The 23,932-nt window shown below is 32.8% G+C and overlaps 1 protein-coding gene across 1 annotated transcript in view; it reads right to left on the bottom strand.

Annotated features, from left to right (window-relative positions):
- The window catches only part of OCA2 (OCA2 melanosomal transmembrane protein), a 511,247-nt gene that overhangs the window by 408,559 nt on the left and 78,756 nt on the right, over positions 1 to 23,932 (bottom strand). The window contains exons 7-10 of the mRNA XM_074231942.1: positions 15,809 to 15,880; positions 11,810 to 11,875; positions 5,036 to 5,092; positions 2,230 to 2,354 (exon numbers count right to left, since the gene is read on the bottom strand). Of these exons, the coding sequence (XP_074088043.1) occupies positions 2,230 to 2,354; positions 5,036 to 5,092; positions 11,810 to 11,875; positions 15,809 to 15,880 (320 nt within the window). The remainder of the gene's footprint in view (positions 1 to 2,229; positions 2,355 to 5,035; positions 5,093 to 11,809; positions 11,876 to 15,808; positions 15,881 to 23,932) is intronic.

Raw genomic sequence — 23,932 nt, 5'->3', positions numbered from 1 at the left:
GAGAATATGCAACTGAAAATATATACAAAAATAGATATTCTGTAAAGTGATATTAGTAATAGTAGTGAAACAGAATAACTCATATTTATATGAAATATTTTCTTTACAATCCTAAGATTGTTTAAAATTGTCCAGTTGTTTCAGTTTTCATGACCCCATTTGGGGTTTTTTTGGGCAAAAATAGTGGAATACTTTGCCATTTCCTTCTCCATTTCATTTTATAGATGAGTAAACTGAGGTAAACAGGGTGAAATGACAAGCCCAGGATCACACAGCTAGTACCTGTCTGAAGTCAGATTTGAATTTAGTTCTTCCTGAATCCAGGACCTGTGCTCTATCTATAATGCCCCCAAGCTACCCTTACAACTTTATGAGATAATCTGAAGCAAGTAAGCATCTTAGTGGAAAGACTTAGAGGTAGGGACACATTATGCCTCAAGTGTTTATTAGCTATGGAACCATGAATAAGTCATTATATCTTTCTCAGCCTCCGTTCAACTTTAAAGGGGGGGGGGGGGTAATAATAACACCTTCCTCAGAGGGTTATTTGAAGGATCAGGTGAGATAATATATATATAAAAGACTTTGTAAACCTTCAAGTTCTAAAGGCTAACAACTATTATTATTTGTATAAATATGTATGTCCTTATTTTATAAATAAAGAAATTGAGATTCAGAAAGGTTAAATGAGATGTGCATACACACACAGCTAGTAAGATTTAGAATTTGAGCTCCGGTCATGTAATTCCAAATCCAAGGCTCTTGTCACTACATCAGTTTCTGGTAGTAGAATGAGTAGGAAATGAGTAAAGTAATACAAATGAAAAGCTTTGTAAGGCCAAGAAATCTCTTTCTTTGAAGATATTTAGGGGCAGTTAGGTGGTGAAGTAGATAGAGCACCAGCCCCGGAGTCAGGAGTACATTGAGTTCAAATCTGGGCTCAGACACTTAATAATTACCTAGCTGTGTGGCCTTGGGCAAGCCATTTAACCCCACTGCCTTGCAAATAATAATAATAATAATAATAATAATAATAATAATAATAATAATAATAATAATAATAAAAGATATTTAAAAGAGGCAGAGAAAGTACTGCTGAGGAAAGGGAAAAAATAAATATTTTATTATACACATTTTGAAACAGAGCAGTAGAAAATGGCAAGGAATTGTCTCCATAGATTATTGTGTTCTTTCTAGAAAGATCCTGTTTCTTAGCAAGGCAAAGAACCACTCTTATCAAGTGGTCAGGGCTAGAATGCTGAGAACCACAAAAAAGTGGAAAAGGTTTTTCTTGTTTGCTTTTCACTGTAATTTCTCCAGATCTATTGTCTTTTCTACAAGGTAAGTCTCACACCTCAGTCTTCAAGCCTTTTCATCATTATTTACTCTAGTTAATCAACTTACCCCAATCAGAGGGTCACCTAAAATTCTTTCTTTTGCTTCAAAGACATAAATTTACAGTTTCTCAAAGCAGAAATCTCCCCTGTACTAACTTGGCCAGCCATGTCTGCATTCCCTTTTTTCAGCTCCACCTTCCAAGATTCATGTATGTCAAAGATAAATTAAATATTTGTTGGGGGGGGGGGGTTAGGTTTTGGCAAGGCAAATGGGGTTAAGTGGCTTGCCCAAGGCCACACAAGCTAGGTAATTGTTAAATATCTGAGACTGGATTTGAACCCAGGTACTCCTGACTCCAAGGCCAGTGCTTTATCCACTATGCCACCTAGCCGACCTAAATCAAATATTTGTTGATTATTCAGTGTCCTTAAGAGATAAATTTTGCAAAAAAAAAATTGGAAATTTTGTTTGTATTATTTCCATAACAAACTTACAAGAAGACACAGATTTGCTCAGTTTATAATTGTCACGATTGTATGGATTACCCCCCTCTGAGATATCTTAGATCAAATGTATCAAAGCATTATTCTGTTTGATACATGTCAAGATACAGCAATCAACAAAAATATATTAAGTGCCTTGAATGTTTCAAGATCATACATGTTACTTAGAACCCAAAGACAAAAATTAAAACAGTGCCTGCTCTCAAGAAACATATTTTATCAGTATGTGAGAAACAAGATAGAAACTAGAATCTTGCATTAATATTCAATTATTTAGAATTTGAATTTTTCAATCTTTCTCATTTTTCTTCTGCATTAAGATAAAAAATTTTAAATCTCATCATTCAGAAAGTTGGCTTTATAAACAGTTAATAATCACATAGCTTACCTTATGGTAACAGGCGTAAAGAGCAGCATTGTGGTGACATTATCCAAAAATGCTGAAAGGAATGCAGCAATGAGACACAGAATAATGATCATGGCCCACACTCTGCCTCGAGATAGCCAGTATGCCTAATGAACACAAGTAGCAAAAGAAAAGCCCCCAGCAATTAGGGATTTCCTTGAATACACAGTTGATTTCTTTTTAGAGACAAGTTTTTATAAGAGGCAATATAGTATGATGGAAAATCATCTGGACCAGAATTTTACTTATTTAATATTAATATTATTATTATTATTATTTATTATTATTATTTATTATTATTATCATCATCATCATTTATATGGTATCTACTGGGTGCCAGTTCTTAGGACTTTATAATACTTTATTCACAATGTGTGTCCTTCATTTTTGAAGAGGAAATGAGGAGGGCGATATCTTGATAAGAATTTAGTTTTGAGTGAGGGAGGTTGTACTAAGTCACCAGCTTACTTTCTCCTCCAGAGCTCTCTGGGTCTAGTGACCAGATATGAATCAGGATGACTGGAGATGGCCCTGAATGCAGGGTGATCAGACTTGCCCAAGGTCACATAGCTAGTGAGATTCAAATGTCTGAGGCTGGATTGAAGCTCCCATCCTAGGTACCCCTTTTTTTTCAATATTTTATTCAAGACTTTACTCAAAGTACTAAATACTTTATTCTGGGAGGTAGTTGTTAATATTGACCTCATTTTATAGCTAAGGATACTGTGACAGAGTTGAAGTGACTTGACCAGAGTTATATAAATAGTGTCTGAGGTTAGATTTGAACTCGGGTCTTCATAAGTTCAGACTCAGCCCATTATTCCTTGTGTCACCAAACTGTCTCTAATTTATTTTATGTTCCATGTATGTGTTTTTTTTCTCTAAAATGACAATTTTAACCTACTCTATCTACTCTGTCACCTAGCTACCTGGCACCTAGTAAATACTAGCTTATTTGATTTGATTTTAAAAAGGGTAATGGTCATATACAAATAAGTATGAGACAAGATTAAATGTAATAACATCAAAAGAGAGGTCCAGAAAAGATGCTATGAGAAAAACTAAGGAGATTTCATATTGGAAGATCGGAGATGATTCCTTGAGAGAAGGTTGAATTTGAGATAGACATTGAAGGTAGAAAGAGATTTCAGTAGTTACAGGTCAAGGGAACAGAAGATAGCCAGGTAAGGTCAGAGAATATTTAATCATCCCATTTAGCTAAGAAGTAAAGTAGGTGGAAGGAAGTCCAGTAAAATATGACTAAATTAGAACTGAAAAGGTTAGAGACAGATTAAGAATAGTCTTACCATACCAAATAGAGAGGTTTAAATGATTTTATTTTATTGGCACTATGAAGTCACCATCACTTCCAGTTCTAAATCTACAGTCCTAAGGTACAAATATGAACTAATATTTTTGTACTAATTGGTACAAATGTACTAATATAAGATCCAAAAATGTACTAAAGATTTTTGAACAGTGTCCAGTTTTGTGCAACTCTCTATGACCCCATTTGGAGTTTTCTTAACAAAGATACAGGAGTGGTTTGCATTGGGTCACAATTTTTATTTTTTTTATTTTTTTTATTTTTTTATTTTTTAGGGTTTTGCAAGGCAAATGGGGTTAAGTGGCTTGCCCAAGGCCACACAGCTAGGTAATTATTAAATGTCTGAGACCGGATTGAACCCAGGTACTCCTGACTCCAGGGCCGGTGCTTTATCCACTGTGCCACCTAGCTGCCCCAGTCACAATTTTTAGAGGAAGGCACATGTTAGAGTCACTTCTAAACAATTAGATGCATAGTTTCTAAACCCTACTATTCAGTCTATATTACATCTAATCTGTGCCAATCAATTCAATATTTGGCTATACAGATGATCCAATTTAAATATTTGGGCAATGCAAACCATATCCTGTACCAGGTACTATATACCACAGATATTGATGTCCTCATATTCTCTGACTGGAGCAAGTCAGAACTTTATGGAGATTTAGTGTTCCATGATTTTCTCACTACCCAAATACTCTGCTTTCTATAGACATTGCTTTTATTTCCTTCCATTTATCAGAAGAATATAAAAAGAACCAAATTTTTTTAGAAAAACTTATTTTCTTGTATTTAGTAGGTGCTTAATAAATATTTCTTCAATAAATAAATGAATCATGCTTCTTGTTCTCATACTCTTTACAAATTCTGATTAATATTACCTTCAGAACTATTATTTTTTCTGAGAATCAGAAAGGTCAACTTAAAACTAAAAATTATAATAATTTACCAAAAGAAAACTGGCAATATTATTATTGCTCAATCATTTGCAAGTATAATGAGGGTGGACCTGTGATTTTCTGTGGATTCGCCCACACTGGAAATGAACTTAAAGAACATGCAAAGTATAGAAAGCTATCACAAAAATTACTCTACTAAACAGTATATTTATCAGAAATAGATGACTTGTAAAGCTTTATATACACAAAAGAAAAGCAAAAAAATTATAGCTACGTCAATCTCAACTTACTTACTTACTAAAGTCTAATTACACAAAACATTTAACCCAACCATTCAAGACTTTATCCACTTCTCTAGTTATTTAATGAGCATTAAAAAATGGTCATAAGGACCATTAAACTTTTTCACACAGTAAATGCTCATTATTCTTAAAGAGATAATTCAGAAAATAAGCAGTTTTTTTCTTAGTTATTTGTTTATAAAAGGCAATTGTATTTGATAAATGTAGCTATATAAATACAGGAATATATGTGATTTCTAAATTCTACCCCAAAAAATTACCTTTACTGCACAATAATCAAAAAATCCAGTTTCTGAAAATATGGCCACTAAGATCATCTATGGAAGAAAATTAAAAACACATGATCAAAACAAAGGTACTTTTAATTTAACTTTCATTTATATGTTGTTTTAAAAAATTTAAAACAGAGCATTAAGAATTTCTGTGATCCCAAGTTTTTCTCTACTACCAAGACAGCATTATCTGGAAGAGAGAAACACTAAAACATCTAAACACTAAAAATAAGTGAAGCAAGAAATTTCACTTTCACTATTACTATTTAACATAGAATTGGCCATATGACCTAAAGCAGTAAGGCAAGAAAAACAAGTTTAAAAGAACAATAATTGTGCAAAAGTAGAAGAAAAAATTGTATTTGCAGACAGTGTGAGAGTGCACTCAAAAACTCTAAAGAATGAAAGATATTGTTATTGGGACAAATTCAACACTATATAAAATCAATCCATAAAAAAATTATAATGCAACTAAGAAATAATATAACAAATAATGTGAAAAGTTTAAAAATAACTATAAGTGAAAATGTATCTTTTTAAAATATTGAATATGTTTAATATTCTATTTAATATTTCTTTATAATAATCATAGATGTATATGTTATGAATTTTAATGTTTCTTTAATATCCTTGGGTATTTTATACTCTTCTTTTTCCATAATCATCATGTAAATTCACATATAAGCATACATACTATACATATACAAATATATATATATATATATAATATTCTGAAAAAAATAGAACTATTTTACTAGAGGAAAGAATGGCCAAAGGAAAAGTAGTAGAAAAAAATTCAGAAAATCACTAAAGTGAATAAAATTAAAAGCTATGAGGAAAAGATTGACAGATCTATAAGACAGATCAGAGATTAGCATTTTTATATTATCAGATTTCCAAACAATAGTAAAAAAGAAAATAATACAACCAATATTTCAGGAAATAATACAAGGAAATTTCTCAGAAATATTCAAAATGAGGAACAGTTTACCAATGGATAGGGTTCTTAAAACATCAGTATGGGTGAACTCAAAATTAATATATGTTTTAAGGATTGTAGGTATGTATTTGTCAAATTTGAGCATCAAAATAACAAGATATTATTAGCAAGTATGAATATCATCCAAAAACATCAATTCAAATCTCATGGAATTTTTCCACAAAAATGAGACATTAAATATGATATACTAATAACTAGCATGTAGAACTTTATTCCCAGATAAGCTTCCCAACAAAGTTAAACATTTTTTTAAAAAATCTCAAAATAAGCTTCTTTCAAAAATTTGTTCTATGAAACAAATATTATTTGACCACAAACTTGGAAGAAATAAAGCAAAAAAAAGATAAAATGTTAAGCCAATATCACTAATGACTATTAATGTAAGTAAGCATGATAATAATGTAGGTAGATTTTAGAATCATTTCCAAACAAAATGTTCATTATGATCAAGAAGGATTTATACCAGAAATAACAACTCAAAATCAAGAGAACAATCACTATAAAAATTATATCAATAAGGGATAGTATTTAATGAGTTTAAAATGTAGATCATCCAAAGGATATAGGAGATGAACAAAATAGATTTAAACTGAAGAATTCTGCCAGCACAGGAAAAATAGAATAAATACAATTAATTTAAATGTCTTTGAAAGCTACTAGATGATTAGGAGTATTGTTATAAGGGAAGTATATTTGGATTAGTTGATAAAACTTATTCACAAGCTAGTTCATAGACTAGAGATCTGAGCATCTGGCATCTTAAAATTAAAGCCTTCTACCTAAGATCCTAAAGAAGGAATTAAGAAATAGATAAGAAAATCAAAAGTCATGCCTCTGCATCAGTTTGGATCTCTTCCCCTGAATCTCACCTCCCATCCTGCACAACTATCCCGATACAAACATATTCCCAAAAGGAGAATTGAGTAAACTTCGAAGATTGATATTTTTAGTAGAATCCCTAAGATAGCAGCAGTAGCTGGGAACAATGCTTCATACCCACTGTGAGTCGATTTCCAAGAACTGTGTGAGTGATTCCCTCAGTCAAATGTACTCCGTGAGTTTGGGCATACTTTCCCCCAAAGGAGTCATGCCAAACTAATCTCATCTTTTTTTTTAATAAGGCTACTAAATTTGTATGACTGAATAAGAACAAATCTATGGTTTCATTGGTACAGAGAACTCCAAATGAATTTACTCTCTTTATTTTTTTTTTAGGTTTTTGCAAGGCAATGGGGTTAAGTGGCTTGCCTAAGGCCACACAGCTAGGTAATTATCCACCTAGCTGCCCCTATTTACTCTCTTTATTAATGCAGATTGGCAATTTTTTTGAAGCTTATAGTTTTAAAGAATTACCTCTGCACCCCAAGAAGTAAAATGAATTGCCAAGGATTGAAGACCTGGTTATGTGTTAGAAGTGAGAATTAGATATAACTTGGTCAGATCTGTACTTTAGAAAATAATTTTGACAGCTACTTGCCTTTAATGACATATGGAAACATTTTGTCCTAGACAAAAAATAGGACATCTTAGTACAGTTCAAAGTTTTTAAGTTTAATAGCTTAAAATTACACCAAAGTATTTGGGATAATCTCTACAGAAAAAGTACATATATAAAAATTTCCAAATGAGAATTGTAGCCATTATGCTGTGTTACAGATTCAATATTTTAAAAGTTGACAACAGCCTGGAAAACAAACTGAAATATAATTTAGTCTCACCATTTGGGATAACATCTGAAAACTATGATCAACAGTCTAAATTAGACATCCCAGTGACATCACTACTAGAACCTAAATCACCCAAAAGATCAAAGTAAGAGAAAAAGTACCAATGTATACAAAAATATTTATAGCAGTTTTCTTCATGATGACAAAGAACTAGAAACTAAGTGGGTATCTATTATTTGGGTAATGATTGCCTATCAATCATTTGGGGAATAACTAATCAAATTATGATTAAAATGAACCATTTTAGAGAAACCTAGATAGATTTATATGAAGTGATATATACAGAGTGAAGTGAACAGAATCAGGAGAGCAATTTATGTAAAAACAGTTTTGAAAGACTTAAGAACTCTGATCAATAAAATAACCAACTATGACTCTAGATGGCCAATTGAAGCATGAGACCAACCTGTTGATAGAAAGGTGATAGATTTAAGCTATAGAATAAGACTGACATTTTGGGATGTGATCAATATGGAAACTTATTTTGCTAGTCTATATTTATTTGTTATAATATCTTTGTTTTTCAGTGAGTAGATGGGAAAGAAAATAAATGCTTATAATAAAACAAAATAATTTTTTTAAAAATTAAAATGATTTTTAAATTTTTATTTAAATTTTTACATTTTTTCAAAATAAATATAATAGGTATAAGTATAAAGTCTTTCAAGTATCTAAACTGAATTATATCTGAATATATTCAGGATGGAGGAAAATAAGGGTATAGGGGTTTACCTAAAAGATTAGTTCAATATGTAAATTCAATGAGTCAAGAGCATGACTATAACTAATCAAAACAAAAAGTTAATGAAATAACTCTGTTTAGCATAGCTACTTTATATTGTTATTTTGTCCATCTTTTTCGCTTTCTCTTGAGTAAGGATAAGGATTTATCTCATATCCCTTTGCAAACTACCTCTTCTGCTTCACTGCACCCATTTCCAGCATGTCACACACAATGCACCCAGTCCACTCTTGGATGTTTCCTGCCAGTGATGATGTTACCTAATTTTAACTATAGTTAAATTTTTCCAGTGGCTGACCTCAGCAGCCTCCCAAGATGATAGAAGATGGTTTCAATTATTCACAAGGTTTGGAGCTATCAGTGAGATAACTGTAAATAGCTATTTAGAGAACTGTGTCCTCCTCTAATCAATGAAGTTTAAGGTAAAACATAATTGTTAAACTGATTTGTTACTTTCTTGCTAAGAAAAGCAAAAACTTCTCTCAGAACTTCTAAGAGAACAAAAATATCTAAGAACCTGGTATCCCCTGAACACAGAAAAAAAAGAAAAGAGGCAGAAAATTAAAATAATTTTCATGAAATCCTTTGCCTAAAAGAGAAAACATCATACAACATTGAAACCAATGAAATGCTCAAACATGATTGCGGAGGACCAGTGATTAAGAATGCTATCTTTCTCTTGACAGAAGAGATATACTTAAAACTCCAAATGAGATACAAATTTTTGAAATGGCCAGTACAGAAATTTGTTTTGCTTAACTATTCATTAAAAGGATTTTGTAAATTTTTTATTTCCAGTGGAGAGATTGAGAGAGTAAGAAGGGATCTTGGAGTTTTAGTCTTATTTCTCCTCGTAATTTTTTTAAAAGATTGAATCTCTATATCACTACTAGGGTAGAAGTGCAGCAGCTACTCACAGTCCAATCTCACTGCTCATAAACAAGGGAATTATTTTTTTAATCTGGGTCCATTTGCCTTACCCAAGGTTCACCATATTAGTGGCAAACAACATGAACATCCAATTGACTGCATCCCTACTGCATCTCAGAATTCCTAAGGTCATGCAATCCACTAGCCTCAGTCTCCTCAGCACCATAATTGCAAGCACGTATTCCCACACCTATACCCCAACTGTCAGTCAATTTTTCATAGAGTGAGGTAACAATGAAATCTGTGCTGAAACCTAATACTTTCTATACACATCCATTTTAATTTAATTTTATATTTTATTGTACTTCCTTGTTTTATTTTATTTGGTTCAAGATTCATTTAACAATGTTATGGGTCTAATATATCCCACAAACTACATGTTTAACGTACTCTAGCATAGGGAATTCCTTGTGAGGAAACTTCCTCTACCAGTGCAGAGCTTTAACCGTTCTTCTACTGTTTTACAGTCTTAGAGAATTGCCTGGAGCCCTGGTCAGAGGATCAGGACTTGAATTCAGGATTTCCTGACTCAGAGAGGGTCTCTCTATTCATTCTTCCATTGAGCATCTACAAGGGCATTTACATTTCATGTGGATTGGGGGGGGGGTAGGTTGGGGAATTTAATAGTAAATAACAATTTTCTTAGGTTTCTTTGGGAGACAAACACATGTTGACACTTCATTTATTACTTCCAGCTCACCTATCCCTGACTTACTCTGAGAGGATAGAATGTATTCTCAGTCTTATTCTGGACACAGAGCATTTAGTGACTGGTATTACTTACATATTCTGTTTTCGCCAGCTATTCTGAAATCTCACAGAGAGCAAGGATTGCATTTTATACATGGGTATCCCATAAATCACTCCTGACTCTAAAGATTTTAGATTCTATTGGGGGGAGGGAGGGTAAGGCCACAGGTAGGCATAAAAAGAAGTCAAAGAATAAATCCAAAGCAAATATGAAATAACTTGGGAAGAAGCACGAATAGCCATGGGAAGGGGAAAAAGATAAGAAAGGCAGGAGGTGGTACTTAAGCAGAGTTTTGATTGAGACTAGGATTCTAGGAGGTAAAAAAAATGAGCAAAGTACATTCCAGGTATAGGGAATATATTCATGGTTATAAAACATTTGTGAAGCATAGCAAAGTGAATTATAAAGAATATGAAGTGGTATATTATGTAATATATATCTGAAAAAATGGTCCAGCAATACTACACAAAAGAGCTCCAAAAAATAAAAACAGAAAAAGGATCCAAGTATATAAAGGTATTTTATAGCAAAAGAAATAAACACAACTATAAGAAAATATATCCTCATCAAATAGAAAATAGTTAAATCACAATGCATGTGTATATGTATGTGTGTACATATCTATATTGATCTATACATATATATGTGTACGTATGTGTGTCCATCAGTAAAACAAATATCCACATTAACTATGTCTGAAATATATATTACTGACAAGGTTTTTAAGACTTTAATTGGGAAGAGGAGGAAATATATAGAAAGATATCTTAAGGATGTAGTAGAATTAAGTTTCCCTTATACCCAGGTCAAACTAGGGATTTTTTTTAAAAATGATGATACATCTTCAATCACATTCTGCCCTGAAGAGCAGAAAGTTTTTTTTAATATCTATAACAAATAAAATTTTTAATATTGTTTATTGCATTTTTAAAGACAGAAGAAACAAGATATGTATGTATTTGTAGGCATCATCAGCACAGTAATCAGTAAATTGGAGAGGGAGAGTAATGTGGGGGAAAATATTTTGAATAAGATGATAACTAAAGGAATCAATTTTATAAAGATAAAAGATAAAGGAATACTGTGAAGCTGAAATACTGAGACCCTAACTCTGAGTGTCTAATAATCTTAAATACATTGTCATGACCACCAAAGGTTTTTAATCTAGTCATTTCTTTGAGATGTCATATTAATAAATCACTTCAACTATGTGGACCTCATTTTCCTCATCTGTAAAATGAGGGAGTTCTATATGATTGTCAAATTCCCATCAATCCATGATCCTATAAACATACTGTCAATGTATTAACCTCAATAAAATTATATTTTCCTTAATATTTTTCTTAATCTTTAAAACAAGCTATATTTATCACTAAAAAGAAGATAAATTCTAGAACTAAAAACTAGCTAAAGATTACTGAATTGTCAAGGCATTTTACTTGTTTCAGTGGGAAAGAAATCAAGCAAGCATGAGTTAAAATTTCTCAATCAGGCACTGATTTTCAAACCTTTCCCAGTCTTTTAATGTAACAGAAGACAATTATCAAAAACTAAAAAAAAAAAAAAAAAAAAACATCCAATACTGATGTCTCACAGGGAGGCTTTTAATTACCATTCCAAATAATAATGCCAGAGTCTCATAATCAATCCACTCCACCACTCTGACCAGGCTGGGTCTCTGCAATCAAAGAAGAAAATCATCAGTAAACACTTTGTATTACCTATATAGTCATTAGCTGTGAACTATAAACACCTCTCACTTAAAAACCATCCCCAATGGGCTAGAACCTATTAGGCTCCTTGCCTCTGGAGAGCAATGACAGCCTAGTTCTCACAAATGTAACTGTCTGCATCTAGCAATTTTCTTTTAAAAAGAAAGATCCAGGATTATTACATGAAGAAATGAAACATTCAAAACAATCACCACTAGCCCCAAACTTATTTTCTCACAGAATCCATTCACTGAATCTGCTAAATGTTATAGTAGTAATAAAGAAAAATTCTTGAATTTCAACAGTACAATATACTTTTTTCAAGTATTTCTTTGAATTTCTAAAATGTAATTTAATATAATCATCTCAGAATGAATAGAGGACAAATATTATTTCCATTTTATACATGAGAAGATTGAGAAATAAAAAGGTAAAAAAATGACTTTACCAAGGTCCTACAAATAAAGAAATATGTGAACATAAGATTTTAACATGAAACTGGTCGTATCTAGTTTATTTCTATTTCAAATGAGAAGCAGTATAATATTTAACACATAGAGCAATTTCTAAAGGAAACCAAAGCATCTTCCCAATATGTACGTGGAGAATCAATGGGTGGGAGTGGGGAGTATCCCAATCACCTCCCCATTATTGTCATTTCTACCTTGATAACATCTTTCACATCTATCACTTTCTTGCCATTCACCAAGCTACTATCTTAATTCAAACTCTCATCTCCTCTCAACTGGATTATTGCAAAGCCCTCCTATTTTGTCTTCCTGCCTTGCCTTTTCACTTTCAATCTTATCCTTCCTACACTTGCCAAAATGATTCTCTTAAAGCAAAATATAGCCATCTCTTGAGAGAAAAAGGGAGGGAGGGAAGGGGGGAGAGAGAGAGAGAGGAAAAAGGGGAAGATGGGAGAGGGGAGAGAGTGAGATCAAGAGAGTGAGAGAGCGAGCACAAGAGAGAGAGAGAGAGAGAGAGAGAGAGCTAACCATAGACAAGTCACTTGACACTTCTGAACCTCAGTTTCCTCATATGTTAGATATGATAATCCTTTCAATATTTTCCACCTAGGATTATATGACAAGAGATCATGTATGTGAAGTACTTTGTAACAGCATGTAAATATGCCATGATTTTATTGATTCATTTCAATAATGACATATTAAACCTAGAATATAAGGAGATTCAAAAACTGAATCCCTGCCTTCATAGAGTTTACATTCTAAAATTAAAACTAAAACATTCTAATATATTATAATGCTTCCCTTACATCTTCTCAGACATTTTAATGAATAGAATGAGCAAAACTAATTCTATCCATAATTAATAATATTAGACTTTTAATCTCTAATTTCAATGATCATGAAATTTGAACTTTGCAATTACTATTTGCTTTTCTAAAATTCCTACTGTGGAGACTACATGACAATTACCATTTTTACTATGCTTAGAGTTGCCTACAAGCAAAAGCTCATATAATTGTAAAAGATGGCTTTAACCAGGTTTTACCCAAATTCTATTTGTTGTTATGTTTTTGGTGATGAGTTGCTTGTTGTAATTTTGATAACTATTTATTGTGATCAAATTCAACTAGTGTGATTTTTAAAAACATATCTGTGTTGATAGAGATGTTGTTACCTAACTAGAATGTTATCTAACCTAGCACTGATTTCTATTGAGTTTTCTTAAATTCATGTTAATCATGACCCTAGTGACTATTTTCCATGAATGTACCATGTCATGCTCAATATATGCAAAGCCAAACTCACTATTTTCATAAACCTTCTAAAGAAGGCTACACAATATAGTGGAAGAAGCACAGGCTCTGAACAAAGAAGACAAGTTCAATTTACGATTTTGATGATTCATATCACTGCCTTTGTGACTTTGAACAAGTCACTTACCAGCCTGGATCTTCTTTTCCCTGTTTCTATGAATGACATTACTAATTGTCATACTTGAAACATGGGGAAGGCAAGGAGAAGAGAAGGGAGAGGAGGTAAGGATACAGGCATTTATTGAGTTCCCACTATGTACTTGTTGTGCTAAGCACCCTAAAAATATCTTATTTGATCCTCATAACAATCCTTAAAGGTAAGTGCCATTATTATTCCCATTTTATAATGGAGAAAACAGTCTGAGAGAGATTAAGGGTTACACAACTAATAAGTGTCAAAGGACAAAATCAGTTCTTCCTCACTGCCAGTTCAGAATTTTAACTACTTCCATATGTAGCTTTGACACATTTCTTTTCTTTACACTTTATATTTACTCAATCCATTTGAAATATCCCACTATTGTTCCTCTAGTAACAGAACTTCATTAATCCTAGTCTCATTATATGATCTATTACTATCAGTTTCTCTCTCCTAGATTCATCCTAGAACTTCTACCAAAGGCATTTCTAAATCATTAATTTCTTTAATAACTGCCCTGCTCCAAAATCTCCAGTGGTTCCCTAATCAACAGGTTGTCTCAACTCTTTAGCAGCATAAAATCTTGCATAATTTGTCTTCACTTCACCTACATATTTTTTTTTTCCTTCTTCCTCTATAATGGAATCAAATCAAGTCAATCATCTTACTGTGAACTGAACACAATACATTCACTGCCTTTCTAAAACTTGTCTTATTTACTTCCTGACCTCATATACCTTTTCTGCTCCTATTCACTTGTCCAAATCTTACCCATCTTCAATGCCAGTGAGTTATACTTCCCCTTTGTGGAACTCAGATAATTCTTTGGTTTGTATAGTTTTACATAATTTACTAAACAATTATGCCTTCTCCAACTAGACTGTAAAATCCAGGTAGACACGGATCATCTCATATTTATTTGATATCTCAAACAGCACCTAGTCTTTTTTCCTTATATGAACTAATCTAATACCTCTTGAGAACAAATCAAAAAGAAATAAAAATGAGATTCAGCAACAACAAATACAAACAAGGAACAAAATAAACCAACAATAGAAATGTAAAGTTCCTTGATTTATAACTATACTTTATAAAGGTGACTAGAAATATCAAATTCATGGTATAGCACAAAAAAATAAGAATTTTTAAAAAATAACTCAGCAATTACTAAAATAATCTTTCTGGCATCAGTATGGGCCTCAATTTCCTCATTCAAAATAGGAGATTAGACTAAATGACTTCTGGGATTCCAAGCATAAATCTAGGATCTCCATCATTTAAGATGTTAAACCCCACTGTTACTATATGGCAACACACATAGAGATGCTTTAAATTAATGTCTTTAATTGATCCAAACCAATAGTTACTTTAAAAACTACTAATATGGGGGCAGCTAGGTGGTGCAATGTATAGAGCACTAGCCCTGGAGTCAGGAGTACCTGGGTTCAAATCCAGTCTCAGACACTTAATAATTACCTAGCTGTGTGACCTTGGGCAATCCACTTAACCCCATTTGCCTTGAAAAAATCTAAAAAAAAAACTAGTAATACAATGATACAACAATTACTGAATTAATACAATTACTGAATTCAGTCATGTGAACATTCTGCCAAATATGCAGATTTAAAAGACTCCCTTTGCTGTTTATTACCTATTGGCCCTCCATGCTGCCATCCATAAAATGAAAGGGCTGAACTAGATGAGTTTTGAGGTTTCTTCTAGTTCTAGATGTTCAATCTATTCTCTTCATATTACTTTTATTTAAGTATAAACAAAAAGAAAACCAACTATGTGTAATGCTTTAGAAAACAATTGTTTCTCACCAAATCACCAGTTAGGCATTAGGCTACTGACTAGAGAAAGTTGCAGAAATGACAAAAGAAAGGACATTTTATCTAAAACTGACTTGGATCCTGCCAAAAGCATAACATCTTATCAAGAAATAAGCTAATTATTTGAAATGTAGCAACTTACATCACCGATAACAGCTAATACTGCTAATGCAGCAAGGGAGCCCAGCATTGCTGCCAGAGTTCTGTGAACAATCTGAAAAACAAGAAAAGGCATTATTGGAGAAAAGTTCCATTCCAATCCAAACAACTAATTATATAACTGGCTTAAACAGGAAACATTGCATTTATGTATCATTCTCATCAGTTTTATCACATCATTTTATACCACCTCCGGCAAAAGCCATGGGGGTCACTATGGTTCAGAACTTGAAGCCGCAGTAGCAAGGGTTCCTTGAAGAAAACAGTTTCCTTTCACTTAATAATTAAATTTTGCTGCTAACATAGTGGAAGAACTGGATAAAGCATGTTCTATCAGAAAACCTACACTAAAATGTCATTACTGATTTACAACTATTAAATCCCTAGGCAACTGGAACATTAGTTCTACAAAACAAATCAATTCTGCCCAATTAACTGAGAATGTTATTAAACCAAATGTATACAGTCATATGCTTAATCTAATTGAGAGTATTCCATGTTTTCCCTAAATCACACATCTTTAGTTTTTAATTATTATTCAAATAGAAATGAAATTTCTAAGAAGGAAAAAAATGCAAAGAAAATTAATAGTAGTCAGCAACCCTCATTTGCCACTAATTTTATCAAAACAAGCCTGCTGCAAGTGTATTGATAGATGGAGCAACAGCCTCTCAGGGACTCCATTTGTTCCTATGGTGCTATTAGTCCAAAGAGGAAAATGTTCAGTCAGCTTCTTCATCCCATTAATTGCTACAATGAAACCAATCAGCTGTGGGTTCTTTTTTTTTTTCAGTCTGACCCACTTTGCAGAACAATATATACTATCAACAATTACACAGGCAGTCCATTTTTTAAAATTTGAAATACATGGGTAATGGGGAAAGGTGAAATGTTGATTGGTTGATTTGTACAACAGGGAACCTGAAAGGGAAAAACCATAAAAAAATTTGAGAAGTTATGCAGTATTATTGGTGCCTCAGAAAGCAAGAACAATTTTTCACATGTTATTTTTATGATTTCTATCTGAATTCTAACAAGATTTTTTTTCCACAGAAACTTAGCCAAGTTTGACCCCCCCCCCAGGATATAATAAATATGCTTCTAATTTAAGCAGTTGTATTAAATTTAGGAAATAGGTTGTCATTTTCATCTACGCTAAGATTTGAAATTGAGATGATGTCCATCGGTAACAGAAGGATTATGAATTGCAGATTTGATGTCTGATCGGTTCAGGTCTGTACCCATGATGATGCATTCACTCTTTCTTAAGTCTTTAAATGAGATTTTAATGATAATATACTTATAATCCAAGAGATACATGAGAAGATAGATACATAGATATACAGATGACACATACATAGATAGATATGAGGAAAACCATAAAAATAGACAAAGAAAAGGAGGAGGCTCCAACTCTTGAATGTCAGGCTGGGGAAGTCCCTAGGTCACAGCCTTTAAGGTCTCAGTTGGGAAAGTCCCTGTGGCAGAGCATCCACTCTGAAAAGGGAGACTTCCAAAAGACCCTTTCCCAAGGAAGACCTTAATAGTGTTTACACAAAGTGGCAGAGTCCCAAGGATTTACAAGATTTAAGGGGCTTTCATGATTGAACTCAGTGAGCTGCAAATCAAGTCCCAGGTGTGGACGGACCCCAAGACATGTTTTCAAGGAATATTCCTCAGCACTCCCTGTCCCAGAACAAATTTTGATAAATGTGCTTCAGTTCAGTTTGCTGTGCTGAGGAAGTTCCTTATCTTTAGACTATAACAGTTGATAGGGAAGATCTTACTTTAACCCTTCACCCTTCACCACCAATTGGAAATGGCAAAAAAAAAAAAAGCCATGGCATATGATTGTGATGAATATTATTATTTTATAAGAAATGATAAATGGGATCATTTTAGAATAAAACCTGTTGAGATTTACATAAACTGATACAAAGTGAAGTGAGAATTTGTGTACAACAATAGAAATATTGTATGACAAAGAACTGTGAATGACTTAGCTATTCTCAGTAATACCATGATTCAAGACAATCACAAAGGACTTATAATTAAAAATGTCATCCATCTCCAGAGAAAGAAGTGATGTTGTCTGCATACAGACTAAAACATATTTTTCTCTTTTTCTTTCTTTCTTTCTTTCTTTCTTTCTTTCTTTCTTTCTTTCTTTCTTTCCTTCCTTCCTTCCTTCCTTCCTTCCTTCCTTCCTTCCTTCTATCTTGTTTGAATCTTCTTGCATAAAACGACTAATAAGGAAATGTTTTACATGATTGCACCTGTATAACTTATATAAGACTGCTTTCTATCCCAGGAAGGGTGAGAGGAAGGAGGAAAGGAAATAATTTGGAACTCAGAAATTTAAAAACAAAAAACAAATGTTAAATTTTTTTTTACATGTAATTAGGGGAAAAACTTTTTAAAATAAGTTTTTCACCTGGCTTTTTTCTAGATTTCACCATTTTGAAAATTTCCATGTTTTTGATTCTCCATTGGTAACTGATCACAGATTAAAAATTAAAGCTACTATAAATCAATCCACTCACTCACAGGAAAGATACCAAAATATTTCTCAATTTTGATATAACTTTTTTAACAGAAGCTCAGATACTTCTTAAGATACATTGAATCTACTGGGAGATACAGATGGGGGAGGGAAGGATAGTTGAAAATACTGTCACCCTAAAGATAAGACAGTGAAAAATAAGGAAAAATATGTCTAGGTTGTGTGATAAAGATGAGGAAAGAGGAGTAGGAAAAAATAAAAAAGGACTTGTATTGAATAATAAAAAGGAGGAAATTATATAGGTGATTTGGAAGGCTAGAGAGCAAATGTGAAGAGAGGAAATTTGGGAGAAATTGAGGAATACTTAATGGAAAAGAATTTAAATTCATATTCTACTTCTGGCTTCTGTATTAGAGGTTAAAAGGGAAAAAAACAAAATTAAGGCATATTAAAGATCAAGGATTTGTTGAAGAAATAAGGGCCTCAAGAAAGTGATTCAAGGATTAGGATTAAAGGAGAAAGAGAGAGATGGTAAGAAAAGGTAAGTAGGACAAATGGAAGATGAAGTGAATTGGAAGAATAGATTGAAAGGTGATGGGAAGGAAGTTGGCATTAGAGGATATGGAAGGTAAGGTGTCCTATAGCATTTCTATTTAAATTCTGTAGAAATATCAAGCAATTAAAAGTCAAAAATTGACTGCAATGGTTTTCAAGAGGTGCTTAAGGGGGCAGCTAGATGGCATAGTGGATAAAGCACCAGCCTTGGAGTCAGGAATACCTGGGTTCAAATCCGTTCTCAGACACTTAATAATTACCTAGCTGTGTGGCCTTGGGCAAGCCACTTAACTCCATTTGCCTTGCCAAAAAAAAAAAAAAAAAGAGGTGCTTAAGCCACTTAAGATGCTTAAGGGTAGTCAAATAGTTAAAAAAAAAAAAAAGAAAATTATCAATCACCATGGATAGTAAATTTAATTTAATTCAATACCTTATTTGTACTGAGTGATTTCTGCCTTACAACTACTATCTTTTTGTTCCACTGACTCCCCTCCCACCTCGAAGTGAGATGAAGGATTTAAGGAATGCTTTTCCACATTCCAAGTTATTGGATTCAATAAAATATACATAAAGAAACAGAAACAGAATTTTCTTCTTTTGTGGAAAAGGGAAAATTTGTGTCTGGTCATAGGGATAGAAAGTAGAAAATTGCTACACAAAAGAAGAAGAAGGGAAAGAAGAGAATATCTGCATGCTTAAAGGGAAAAAAATTGAGGATCTTTCTGGTTCTGTGGAAGAAACAAATGTTAGTCCTTTAAAGAAGAGATATCAGGTGGAACATATGCAGCTTATACCACTACCAAGTAAATCATTGATTAAAGTATTCCTATCTAAATTTAATATATTGATAAATAAACATAAACATGGAACTTTTTTCTAAGTCACTATGTGGTCCACAGGGATCTTTAGGTGAAGTATGGTATTCCCCATTTCTATCTGAGTTGGATGAAGTAGAGTCATAGAAGTCATGGAGCAAAATATAATCCTGTGAAGATCAAAGGAAGAAAGAAACAGTAGAAGCGGTGAATGAATTCCAATTGAGGGGTACTGGGGAAACTCTTCCTGATGTGGTAACAAGAAAGATGCCTGTTATCTTCCATGATGATATACTCAAGAAGTAGAAGAGAATTTACCAAGACTCATTAAAATAGATCAAAATGTAACTGAACCCTAGCAGTTCACATGAGTTCAAACCATATTGCCATAAGGAGTCAAAAAAATTACCATTAATTACAAATTCTTGAGCAAGAAACCAAGGACTATTGGGCACAGGTTGTGTTTTGTTCATTGTTGTGTTTATGGCAACAGAGAAAGAATAGAAAATTTTATTTAGGAAGAAAACAGCTGACTAAGGAGATGGTACTTAAGAACAGAATTTTGCCTTCTGGAACAAAGCTTAAAATATAAGGATGACAGACTCCTTTTGAGGATTAGAATACACCTAACAAAGGCTCGTAAAAATATATTTGCCAGGTGTCTTGCAAATTTGATCAAAAAGAGCTTTAAATGAAAAGGAATCAAAGAAAGAGATAAAAGAGCTTATATATAACCACCAAGCTATCTACTATAAAGAGGAACTACAATGAAAGAATAATCAGGACTGATGTACTCATAAGTTATAAATTGACAAAATTCCAAAAAAGAAAATGTTAATAAAATCCATGACCTCAACAAGAAGCTAACAAGAATAACTAGGAACCATAATACAAAGAGAGAAATTAAGAGTTTATAGTTATCACTTCGACTTAGTGAGATAAAATCTATAACAGTTAATGTGTCTCTGGAAGGGAATTTCTATTCAAAAGAACTAAGGTAATAAAAAGGAGGTGATGCAATAACATTATATATTTTAAAAGGCTAGAAACATGAGGCAGTTGAGTAACAGAAAAAAAAGCAGAAAAGAGTCTTCGGGTTAAGAAAAACAGTGATTTTATCATTGGATTTGAGTAGAAAATTAAGATATGAAATCAAGAATAACTTCCTAGATCTGAATAGAAATGTAATATAATCATAGCAATAAGACATCTACTGAGATCCTCTTTCTGTCTCTGTCTGCCTCTCTCTCTCTCTCTCTCTCTCTCTCTCTCTCTCTCTCTCTCTCTCTCTCTCTCTCTCTCTCTCTTTCATCCCTCCCTCCCCCAAATATCAAGAAAGGAATAACTTCTTGACATCTCAGTATGTTGGAGAGCATCCAAAGAAAGGTAACCATGATGTAATTTAGTTTTGACTCCATGACATTTGAGGATCAACTGAAGAGAATGGGAATGATTATCCCAGAGAAAAGATGAATGATGTGACACTAACAATTATCTTAGACATAATTTTATGCTTCAAAAGTAGAAGAGTCTAAATATTGAACCTGACTGTCACTAATATAAAAATAACAATGAATTACTTGAAGAGAACCCAAAGGAACCCACCAATACAGTAAAATTTCTTGAGTCCATATCATCATAGAAGGATCAGAAGAAGGAAATGGAAATGTTTATGATTCAGGAAAAAAAAGACTCTGGGGTTCCTTAAAGGCAGTTTAAGAATAGAAAGGGTTATTAGGTAGAAGAGGGATCAGATCATTCTATTTGACCTCAGAGGATTAAGCCAGGAACAATGGATAGAATTCTCAAAGAGAACTTGGGCTTTTAAAAAAAAATCCATCCTAATACTTAGAGCTATCCCTAGCTAAAATAGCAATTCGCACTCAGAGATCTTTAAGCAAAAATTGATATTTCAGATACATCATAATAGAGTTTCCTTCTCTATGTACGTAAGAACCATTTACACTAAGATCCCCTACTAACTCTCAAATTCTGTGATATTAATAAAGTCAAGGAGAAAAAATGCACATGAAAATTTATTTCATTACTGTACTCAGGTCTTCTCAGTTCGGTCCAACTTTAGTAATATAGCTTTAAATCTAATAAGAGTCTTAGAACCATCTAGACTTCTGAAAATCAATTTTAAAGCTCTTTCCAATGAGGTTACTCTAACAAGAAAACTTAAAATTTCACATGTCAGTACTCAAATGAAGAGTCAAATGACGAAGAAATATATGGTGATTGCATGAAAGTAGAGTTATAGCTAAACACTGAAAAGTAGTGGAGACTGAATCAAAATGATATTGTATAGAGTCACTCCCATTAATTTAATATAGAGCATCTTCAAAAGCTGAATTATCTTAGTCTTCAGGAGAGACAGATTATACCTGTCATTGCACATTTCAATATTTTCTGACTAGAAGGTCCCTTCAAGTCCTAAAAGTATGATCCTTTTAAAAAACCAAAAGTATAAATAAATAAATATTTTTTAAAAAAATGAAAGACCATCCTTGGTCATGTAAATTCAACTAAAAAAATAAGGGAAATGGTTCTGTAGAGAATGAGTAGGTTATTTTAGAAGCAATCATGAATATTTATAAATATCAAAACATAATTAGGGGCAGCTAGGTGGCACAGTGGATAAAGCACTGGCCCTGGAGTCAGGAGTACCTGGGTTCAAATCAGGTCTCAGACACTTAATAATTACCTAGCTGTGTGGCCTTGGGCAAGCTACTTAACTCCATTTGCCTTGCAAAAACCTAAAAAAAACACAATTAAAAGAATACAATCAAAAAATGTGTAAGCACTTCTCTATTATTTGAAATATGAATCTCACCTAGGAAGGATAAATGGAATTATTGGAGTTACTTTAAAAATCTCTGACTTCCATAATAAAAAGCCTGAGTTGCTCCAAATGAATTTAAGGCAAAGCATTCCTTTTCACTGATAAAAAATAATGATAAGAAAACTAAATACCTATCTTGGTAATGTGGAACCAACTAAGAAATAAGAAATATGGTTCTGGAGAAGAGTACTTTGTTTCAGAAGCAATCATGGACATTTCTAAATATCAAAGTATAAGGAAATGAGTTTTCCTACTATTATAAAGAAAGCAGTTATGATGAATATAGGCAACAATCCTAAAGAACAAAAAAAGGTTTGTTTGGGGCTTTTTTTTGAAAGACTTTGGTCCTCTGCCTCCACTCATGCTAGAGAATGAAATATGCCTTATCCTATTTTGCACGACTCAGTCAGTATTAGGCCTGAAAAGCAGTATCTACTTACATGTCAAGAAAGAATAGAAGAGATTTTGTTCTGGCCTACACATTATCTGTTTATTAGCATTAAATACAAAAATAGCTACTGATTCTCAAGAGCCTGTCCCCTAGAAATTGTGCCTGGAAGTTTGACATTATGAAAATTTGAATAGGCATCATGGAAAAGGTACTAAATAGCCTAATCATTAACATGACTGCCTCCCAAGACAAACCCAGTAACTATATGAACACAATTATAAAGTACTTGTCAGTCAGATATAAATAACTGGAAAAATGCCAATTGCTCATGGTTAGGTAGAGCTAATAGAATAAAAATGACAATTTATTAAATTACTTATTCAGTGCCCTGCCAATCAAACTGCCAAATAATTATTTTACCAAGCCGGAAAAAATAGAAACAAAATTCATCTGGAGCAAAAAAAAAGGTCAAGAAGAGCAAGGGAACTGATGCGAAATGTAAAGAAAGGTGGTCTAGCTCTACCAGATCTAAAACTATGCTATAAAGCAGCAGTCATCAGTACTACCTATTACTGGTTAGGAAATAGAGTAATAGATTTGTGGATTAGGCTAGATTCAAAAGAACCAATAGGATAGGTTTCAAAAGAAACAGTAGTAAATGACAAGACATCAGCTTCTGGTATGAGAACTCACTATTTGCAAAAATTTGGGGGAAAACTGGAAAATAGCATGGTAAAATCTAGGAATAGACCCACATCTCACACCCTATACCAAAATAAAGTCAAAATGGAGAAAGGATTTAGTCATAAAGGGCAACACCATAGCTAAATTAATAAACCAAGAAATTATCTATCTATCAGTTCTATGGAAAGGGAACAAATTTATGACCAAACAAGAAATAGAGTACATTATAAATTGTAAAATGAATAATTTTGACTATTTTAAATTTAAAATGCTTTGCACTCCCCAATTGACAAATGGTCAAAGGATATGCAGAA

The sequence above is a fragment of the Macrotis lagotis genome, chromosome 1, assembly GCF_037893015.1.
Source record: "Macrotis lagotis isolate mMagLag1 chromosome 1, bilby.v1.9.chrom.fasta, whole genome shotgun sequence".
Lineage (NCBI taxonomy): Eukaryota > Metazoa > Chordata > Mammalia > Peramelemorphia > Peramelidae > Macrotis > Macrotis lagotis.
The sequence above is the reverse complement of the archived record's forward strand: the minus strand, read 5'-3'. Positions and strand labels throughout refer to the sequence as shown.